The following is a 10,645-nucleotide window of genomic DNA, read 5'->3' on the forward strand; positions in this document are numbered from 1 at the left end:
TAACAGGTCAAGTGACAGAAGTGAACAAGAAAGATTTTTACGGATGTAATTTTTACAATATGGCTGATATGAAGACATATTGTCGTTAAGCTATCTTAGTTAACTAATTGAAAGCATTTCGATAACATTTCATAATAATAATTCGGGTATTTTTAAGATTGTTCGCGGGGAAAAATAGGGGTTTACGTTCTTGACGTAAACATTACCGCCCCCCTTGCAGTATTACTGTAATAAAAACATTGGAACCATATTATAACGCAAGTACTAGGGTAAAGGTATTTTACGATAATATTAATTCGAATAGGTAAGTTTTGTATGCATAATTACTAACGCTAATTATGAGAAGTATCTTAAAGATACATTTTCGCTTACAATTAGTTTTAATTCATTTATGTATCTTTTAAGTTTATTTGTTTTTAATTCTTACGAGTTTTTAATTCTTACGATAGAGAAGAATTCTGTATTCATTTGAATTATCTATTATCTATCGGTTTGATTAAAGCAACATGAAGCATAAGTAATAATAGTGAAATGAAAGGATAAAAAGTTATATGGAAAGTGTGCCATATATAACTATACCAAAGGAGGTATTTTGAGCAGTAGGTAATCCAGTTCTTATAAAAATGCCTTCTCGAATAATTCTGGAAAAGATATAAACTCCAATCACAATATCCACGGACGACGACTTATGAAAATGTGGGTCGGCCAGCATCAAATGATCAAAATGGTTTTTAATGTTATCTGGTAATGATTCCTTCGGTGTAGTTGTGTTGATACGGCTGTGTACCCTTAACGTGGCGTCCAGTTTAAAACCCGAATCGACACAAGACCAAAGCGTGACGGGACATATAGTTTCGTTGTCTAACTCCAAAGTGGTCATATCGAACTGTTTAATGAATTGCTTCGATATGGAACTCATTTTTGATGCAGAATCGAGAAGACATCTAGCATTATGTTTTCCATCTTTGGTTTGAATTTTCACCATAGCAGTAGGTAACAGTGTTGCAGCATTCTGACGAAGAATGGCGGTGAGAGATGTAGTAGCAGCTTTTTCGTCAAAAGTTGGAATACTAGTAGGAGGTTTTCTAGTACAATTAGTTGTCGACTTGGTGGTAGGTTTCTTTGGCGCAGATCGTGGAGTTCTCCTTTGGACGACCGGAGAAGATAATTTCTGTAATCGGTCGTGCATGTGCAGAAGCGAGTGGTGACCTTTTTGGCAATATCCACAGCCAGTTTTGGTAAAGCAGGAACCTTGTGAGTGGGTATGTGCCAAGCAATTAGGGCAATATCCGTACTTTTTAACGACCTCTTTTCTCTGTGTAATATTCATGTTACGAAAGCGATAACAATATTTGAGAGCATGGATTTTACGACATAAGCAGAATGGGTGGATTTTTTATTTGCCTTGTGAGAGTTCATATTTCTGCAAAATAAATGTAATTAGTGGTGGAAACGGAGATTAATAAAATTACAAAATAAAACTGAGGCTAAAACAAAAAACAAAAGAAAACCTTTGGAAAAAATACAAATAGGACTTAATTGTTTTCGTTAAAGAGGACAACTAGTTTCGTTATGGGCCTTGTGATTGTTCCTCTTTGCGTTAGGATATCTGCAACTCGGACCCTATTATCGCTGCCTTTATAAACTTTTGTAATTCTTCCAAGACGCCAGCAGTTGGGAGGCAGATTTTCATCCCTAACGACGACAAATGTATCAACCGTCAGATTGGCCTCAGGCCACTTCCACTTATTGCGTTTTTGTAACTCCTTGAGATATTCGTTTTTCCATCGAGTACAAAAGTGTTGATGGACTGCTTTGAGACGTTGCCACCTGTTTTGAATGGATAGTGGTGTTTCACGATATTCTGGATCTAAAGGGACTAGTATCGGGGTTCCAATTAAAAAGTGGCCTGGGGTAAGAGCAGTAAGATCACATGGATTTTCAGAACTTGGAGAAAGTGGTCTGGAATTGAGACATGCTTCTATTTTGGTTAATAATGTTTGTAGCTCTTCAAATGTGTATTTCATACCACCAGCTATTTTCTTAAAATGAAGCTTGAAGCTCTTTACCCCAGCTTCCCATAGGCCACCCATATGGGGTGCTCCTGGTGGGATGAAATGCCAGGTGAGGTTCTGATGAGAATAATTGGCAGTGATAGCAAGATGAGACGTTTGGATGAATTCTTTTGCTAGGACTCGAGAAGCGCCCATGAATGTGGTCCCATTATCCGAATGTAAATGGAGTGGACACCCACGACGTGAAACAAAACGGCTGAAAGCTCCAAGAAAAGCTGGTGTGGATAAATCTGAAGTCCCCTCAAGGTGTATTGCCTTTGTGGAAAAACAGACAAATACTACCACGTAGCCTTTAGAAATGCGGCAAAATCGCCCAGAATAACTTTTGACGTCAAAAGGGCCTGCAAAATCCAGTCCTGTATGAGTGAAAGGTCTGGAAAACTCGCATCTTTCTGGTGGCAATGCGGCCATCAGTTGTTGTTGACATCGTCGTTTGTAAAGTACGCAGATTTTGCAGTTATGGATTGTTGTCTTGATTAAATTTTGTACTTTTGGGATCCAGTACTGGGTGCGAACCAATCGAAGGAGAAGCTGGTTTCCTCCATGAAGTGTAATATCGTGAATAAATTTTATCAAAAGTCTGGAGTATTGGCAACCATATGGAAGTATGATTGGATGCCTTTCACTATAAGTTAAATTGGGGGAGGATTCCAATCTGCCGCAAACTCGCATAAATCCTTCATTGTCGACAAATGGATTTAAATTCAATAGTGGACTTGATTTAGAAATGGATTTCTTAGAATTAAGACATGAATACTCATTTGGGTAGAATGCCTTTTGGCAGACTATTATGAGTTGTTTTCGGGCAAATATGATCTCTGCACTTGTTAAAGCGATACTAGCTTTACAAAAGTTGTCACGGAATTTGGGGTGAGTCCTGTAAAAGAAGCGATATATATAGGAGATGACGCGTAACGCTCGAGAATATGATGAAAAACGCTCTAGGGCATCCTGATAATTCGAAAAATATGAAAAGTGAACCTTTATAAGTCGTTTCTCCAAACAAATATCTTCAGCGTTATGAGATTTGGATTCGGGCCAAGTCGCCATGGGTTTAGACAGCCAATATGGACCTTTCCACCATAATTCGTTTTCCAATAGCTCCAGAGGAGGAAGTCCCCTGCTAGCTATATCAGCAGGATTATGTTCGGTGTCAATATGAAACCATCGTGATGCATTGACTACCTCGATAATCTTAGAAACGCGATTGGCCACGAAGGTATTCCAATAGCATGGTGGTTTGGCCAACCATGCCAAGACAATTGTGGAATCGCACCAGCAATATATGGAATAATTTGGAATTTCAAAATTTGGAATAAGAGCATCAATGATTTCAGCCAAAAGTGTAGCCCCGCATAATTCCAACCTCGGAATTGATATAGTTTTAAGAGGTGCAACTTTTGTTTTGGAAGAAATTAAATTAACATGTATAGAGTCTTGAAAAACAATTCGGATATATATGGCGGCAGCATAAGCCTTCTGAGAGGCATCACAGAATCCGTGGATTTGGACATCACAATCTGGTACAAATTTAATCCATCGTGGAATTTGGATATTGTCTATGTGTTGGCAGTTATCTTTAAAAGATTTCCAAAGCGCTAAAGTTTCAGGTGTGATGACAGCATCCCATTCAGTGCGATCCATCCAAATCTTTTGCATTATAATTTTCGCAGTTATGACGATTGGGGCTAGCCATCCCGCTGGATCAAATAGCCTAGAGATCTGTGAAAGGACTTCACGTTTTGTGTTAAGACAATTTTGTGGAAAAGCAACTGTAGAAAAATAGAAGTGATCGGAGCGCGCATTCCAACGAATGCCTAAAGTCTTTGCAGAACTATGATCATCAAAATCTAAAAAATCTGAATATAGTAAGTCCTCAGTGGGAAGTCCTTCAAGGATCCTTTTTGAATTGGACGTCCATTTCCTCATTGAAAATCCTGCTGATCTCAATGCCGCAATGACTTCGTCCCTCGTTTGAATTGCAGTTGAAATTGTATGTGCTCCCACCAAAGCGTCATCGACGTACATCGAGGATTTAAGGACATTGCTAGCCAAAGGATAAGTGTATTTCACATCATCCGCCAATTGTATCATTGTACGTATTGCCAAATATGGTGCACTATTCACACCAAAAGTAACCGTTTGGAGTTCATAGTCTTGTATCGGACCTTTTGGACATTTACGGTACAAAATACGTTGAAAAGGTGTATGATCCTTATTTACCAAAATCTGCCTATACATTTTTTGTATATCCCCATTAAATACATAACGATAAAAACGCCATTTGAGGATCAAAAGCGTCAAATCATTTTGTAAAGAGGGGCCAATATGGAGTAGATCATTGAGACTGGATCCATTTGAAGAGGCAGCGGATGCATTAAAGACTACTCGAACTTTGGTAGTCGTACTTTCTGGCTTTATGACCGCATGATGCGGTAAATAATAATATGAGCTATCATGCAATGGATTCGGGGCAGAAACTGGGACCATGTGTTTCAATGTGAGATATTCCTCTAGGGTGCTATCATACTCATTTTTAAATTGAGGAATTTTCAAAAGCCTGGATTCATTACGAAAATATTGCGCCATCGCGCTAGCCCTTGAATGGCCCAGATTAATATCTTGAGGATATTCTTCCTTAAATGGAAGAGAAACTATATATCTCCCCTCATCATTCCTTTTAGTTGTACTTCTATATAATTCATCGCAAAATTTATCTGATTGGGACATGAATCGTTTCTGTGGAATGTTCTCCACCTCCCAAAAGCGTGAAATCTCTTTATCTAAAGAGATTTCACAAAAGTATGATACACATGTGGTTTGAGAATAGGGAGTCTCATTATGGACAGGGCCAGTGATTATCCACCCAAATACCGTCTGTTGCGCCATTAGAGACCCACATACACCTAATCTACATCCTTGTAGCATTACCGAGGGCAAAACATCTGCCCCCAGTAATATGTCAATTCTGGAGCTCTCAAAAAGGCCAGGATCCGCTAGTTCGATATCTGGAAAATCTGAAATAGCTATGGAATCGATAGTACTGGCAGGAAGATTGTTAGAAAGATGTGGAACTACAAGTGCCGTCACACCAATTTCAAAATTCAAGTCCTTATTGGACCGAAGTCTAAAATCACATTCCTTCTGGACGTCAGCAGATATGCTATTGTTCAAACCAGATATTCTGGCTGCAGTCTTTCGAAATGGCAATTTTAGCATATTGAAGAGCCTATCAGAAATAAATGTCCCTTCGGACCCGGAATCTATGAGAGCCCTTGCTTGGTATACGACTCCGTAATGAAGTAAATTTACAATAGCTGTACCAAGAAGGACTCCCCTAGAGTTAGAAGCGAAACAGGTCTGCACCACATTACTTGTTGGGATAGTGGACTGTATCTGTACTTGGGAAGTTTGGGGTGCAACATCTATTCGAGGTCCCGAGGACGTAGAAGGTAATGTATGAGTGGCCACAACTTGAGGATTGGCTTCCTTATGAAGCAGAGTGTTATGGCGCTTTTTACATTTAAAACAAGAGTGTTTACTTTTGCAGTTACGTACACCATGTGCGGCAGAAAAGCAATTCAAACACAAATTCTTACTTTTAATTTCCGTAAGTCGCTGTGTTTGATTCATAGCCATAAAACGAGGACATTTTCTAATCGGATGAAACTCCGTGGGGCACAATTTACATTGAGTTTTATCAACGTTAGTCTGAAAAGCCCTAACTTTTTCGGAAGAAGATTTCGAATTGGATAAGGTCCTCTGTTTAGACAGAACTTGTTTGGGGCTTTCACACCTCCTTACCTCTAAAACAGATTCCAGGGTACGATATCTGTTAGTGAGAAAGACGTTGAGTTCAGACCAAGGGAGGACAGTGGTCTTATCACTCAAAGTTTGCTCCCATAACGTTAAAGTGGACTCGGGTAAACAATTGGAGCAAATAAACACAAAAATGGCATTCCAACTTTCAATATTTGTACCATAGAACTTAAGATTGGAAATGCATGAATTAACCTCCCTTTGTAATTTCTTCAATGCATCAGCATTCTCGGATTTGATGGGCTGAAGATTAAATAAAGTTTTTAGCTCCTCATTGATAAGTACACGTTTGTTCTCGAAACGTTCACAAAGATTCCGCCAAGCGGAAGCAAAACCATCATTTGTAAGGGGACTTTTTGAGACAATTTCGTGAGCCTCGCCCTTAGTCTTCTGTTTAAGATGAACTAACTTCTCAATCGGACTTAATTTTGTATTCTTGATACAAAGAGCAGTGAATAAGTCACGGAATGTGGGCCAAGACTTATAGTCACTACAAAAAGTCGCCAATTCGAGAGGGGGCAGATTATAGCTACTATTGATATGCGTGACAGACGTTACAGCCGCCGGCACAAGATTCTGAGAATATTCAGTGAGCTTAGTTACACATCTACAATAAGTCGCATATGAAGCTTTGTACTTCATTTTCACTTTCTCAGTGTCACTAGCTTCTTGGCCCTCTTCATCCTCGTCATCTTTACTGCCCTTTCCCTCCGGCTCCTCCTCATTGGCCAATTCAGCCAAGCATTGATCCGACGCCTGACGCAAATGTTCCCATATAGATTGAACTTCACACCTGTGAGTTTCTATTAGACAAATTTTATCGACCGCTAGTTCCTTACCATCTAGAGCGGCCTCAAATTCGACCAAGCTATCAGCCAGTCGTATGAACCTATCTAGGGACATTGCCGCAACTTGGGAAATGAAATAAAATGGAAGGAAATTTACCCGAAGTTTAGGACAAACTCGAATGAATACTACACGAGATTCTGAATGATACACTCAAAAAAAAATGCCAGGCACCAAAAGTTTAGCTCAAATCTTATTACCAGCTTTCAAAATTGCAACTAAATCAGCCAATTCTCCAGAGACGTGATATTCGAACCAAATATGTGAGAAATTACACGTATATAAGACTTGTCTTTGCACTTGCAAATAATAAAAATTCGTAATACAAATATACCATAGAATAATTTATTTTGGCGCTATCATCATAAAACGTGGACTCAAATTTTTGTAGGACCAACGCAACTACATTTCGTTTCCTTTTTTTTTCCCGAAAATTCACGAAGTTTCTGATACAGTAGAAAAATATATCACATCAAAAATAAATCCTGGACGAATCTATAGGCCAAATTTCAATATATAGAGATAAAAGATATTACTTAATTATTTCTGGATTTATATTACAAATAAATATACGTGGCAACCCTTTGTATCTTGATTTTCTAAAATATCTCTGTGTCGAGAAACACGTATCTTCATCCAAGTGAAGATGGATATAAAAACAAAAGGCGAAATGTAGGTCAACGAACTTTAGTCTAGTAGAAGAAGAGGAAGAATTGGTCTTATTTTTGTTTTGATCGGCGATTTCTTATTTATAAATTCGAAACCGAGTTTTCTTAGAGTACATGCGAAAAACAAGGAACACAATATGATACTTTTGTAGACTATTAAATTCGCATGTGAAAGAGGGAGAGGTTAAGTGGAGCTGATATTTCCAACACTGTAAATACCAGCTGTGGATGAGACACTCAAGAGAACGAGAGTGTTGGTGATGGGCAATGGAATCGTACTCAAGAGCATGTGAGAGTAAAATAGATGTGCAGCGTAGTGTTGGCAGCTGTGTAGCACACAAACCGCTATCACAGAAACTGGCATAAATTTATCAAACTGTTCGAAAAAACCAAGAGCACCAATAAACTGGTATCCAATGCATTGGCAAAGAGTGGCTACAACAACAACACAGACTGGTTTTTGAACAGAATGCAATTGATAAATTATGTCTCGTGTTCTTGGGTACACTGGTGTACAAAATTATGTTGGCATCGAAGAATAAAGATTTGTCTTGTCCCAAATTTCGGTAATATTTCAAAATTTTACAATTAGCATCACTCTATATCAAGGGAAACAGTAGTAAATGTATTATTGCTTACTTGCTTTAATTTTCACGGGGTTTTGTATGGTGATGAGCAGGGTTTCCACAGGGAATAATCCAATGGTACGGCAAATGGATTGGTCGCAATTAGATGTTCCACAATTTTTCCGCTAAATACTACCAGATTTTGTATGTGGAATGTTGCACACTATACTTTCAATTGAAGTAAACCAATGCTTCAGACCACCAAACAATTTCTTTTTATTTTAAAAATATATTTGGAGTGGCGTATCGTTTTAAATTTTTCCAAAAACTTTATTCACGTGTATTTTATTATTATCTTTTTTTTTTTTTAGAATATATTTTTGCGATTATTATTTTTTTTATTACACTTTAGAAATGTATAAATATCGCAAAAGAATAGACTCTTGACACAAAATCACGTGGAGCTTACAATGAAGACTGGCATAAAAAATCATGTGCAAAACCAACGTACCTGTTTGCTATTGGTAGATCAGGAGATGAAATCTCAGAGAGTAACGGAGGCAATCCGGCTCGAAGGACCAAAATGATAATGCGAAACACACTGCAAATGGTTGTCAATAATGGACAGATGAGCAATGGAGCACAGGAATCTGGGTGAAATAGAAAGGTTGATGTAACTCTCATGAGCCGAAACAAACCAACAAAACGAAATAGTTTTTTGTCTTAGTTCGTAGCTCCCAACATGCAAAACAAAGAAACAAAGTGAAGTAAAACCAAAGGCGGGAATTAGTATTTCATCAAATTTTGGACTTTATTTCTTTGGATAGAATTCTTACCAATAGTTCTTAACAGGTCAAGTGACAGAAGTGAACAAGAAAGATTTTTACGGATGTAATTTTTACAATATGGCTGATATGAAGACATATTGTCGTTAAGCTATCTTAGTTAACTAATTGAAAGCATTTCGATAACATTTCATAATAATAATTCGGGTATTTTTAAGATTGTTCGCGGGGAAAAATAGGGGTTTACGTTCTTGACGTAAACATATATATATATATATATATATATATATATATATATATATATATATATATATATATATATATATATATATATATATATATATATATATATATATATATATATATATATATATATATATATATATATATATATATATATATATATATATATATATATATATATATATATATATATATATATATATGTGAGAGTTATGTCAAAATCTGAACCAATTTCTTCTAAATTCAATAAGAACAAGTATATACGGCCGTAAGTTCGGCCAGGCCGAATCTTATGTACCCTCCACCATGGATTGCGTAGGAACTTCTACTAAAGGCTGTCATCCACAATCGAATTAATTGGGTTGCGATAACACTTGCCGATGGCAAGGTATCGTAAAACATTTTAACACTGTCTTCTAAATTGTAAGTTAGTCCATAAGGGGTATATATTAAACAAAACAAGTATATACAGCAGTAAGTTCGGCCGGGCCGAATCTTAAATACCCACCACCATGAACCAAATATTAGGGTTTCCTTTGAAATTTCAGGAGGGCTTGAGGACTTGAGGACACAACCCGAAGATAAATTTAAAGATTTCACCTATGAGGACTATATCAGATTCTGGATTTATGAGAACCATTTTTGTTTGAGGTTTAGAGGAATCATTAACATCTCTTGTAAGTGTGCAAGAAAATTATAAAATAACGTCTTGATTTGAAATCTTAAATCTGTAGAAGTAAAATCTGGAAATTTTGCATTGAGTTTCAAGCAATTTTCATGATCAGTGCGCCTTCTACACCCTCAAGAAGTGAAGTCGGTCTATATGGAGGCATTACCAAGTGGACCGATAAAAACTTAATCCGATACACGTTTTTGTGAGCCTAAAATACCAGAATATTTTCAATTTCAGGCATATCAGATAAAAACTACGGTTTCTAGAAACCCAAGGAGTTAAATCGGGAGATCGTTCTTATGGGGGCTATACTAAAATATGGACCGATACTCACCATTTTCGGCACACCTCTTTGTGACCCGAAAATACCTCTAGATTTCCAATTTCAGGCAAATAGGATAAAAACTTCGGATTCTAGAAGCCCAAGAAGTAAAATTGGGGAATCGGTCTATATGGGGGCTATACCAAAATATGGATCGATACTCACCATTTTCGGCACACCCCTTTATGGTCCTAAAATACCTCTAGATTTCCAATTTCAGACAAATTGGATAAAAACTACGGTTTCTATAAGCCCAAGACCCCAAATCGGGAGATCGGTCTATATGGGGGCTATACCATAATATGGACCGATACTCACAATTTTTGGCACACGTATTTGTGGTCCTACAATACCTCTAGATTTCCAATTTCAGGTAAATTGAATAAAAACTGCGGTTTCTATAAGCCCAAGAAGTAAAATCGGGAGATCGGTCTATATGGGGGCTATACCAAAATATGGACCGATACTCACAATTTTTGGCACACATATTTGTGGTCCTACAACACCTCTAGGTTTCCAATTTCGGATAAATTGAATAAAAACAGCGGTTTCTATAAGCCCAAGAAGTAAAATCGGGAGATCGGTCTATATGGGGGCTATACCAAAATATGGACCGATACTCACAATTTTTGGCACACGTATTTGTGG

The 10,645-nt window shown here is 37.5% G+C and overlaps 1 protein-coding gene across 1 annotated transcript; it reads right to left on the reverse strand.

Moving 5' to 3' along the window:
• Positions 1 to 1,535: 1,535 nt before the first annotated feature.
• Positions 1,536 to 6,797, reverse strand: LOC142225143 (uncharacterized). Its single transcript, XM_075294921.1, has one exon. It carries the CDS (start codon positions 6,795 to 6,797, stop codon positions 1,536 to 1,538), a length of 5,262 nt encoding a protein of 1,753 aa, XP_075151036.1.
• Between the last annotated feature and the right edge of the window lie 3,848 nt (positions 6,798 to 10,645).

The sequence above is a fragment of the Haematobia irritans genome, chromosome 2 (assembly GCF_050003625.1).
Source record: "Haematobia irritans isolate KBUSLIRL chromosome 2, ASM5000362v1, whole genome shotgun sequence".
Classification (NCBI taxonomy): domain Eukaryota; kingdom Metazoa; phylum Arthropoda; class Insecta; order Diptera; family Muscidae; genus Haematobia; species Haematobia irritans.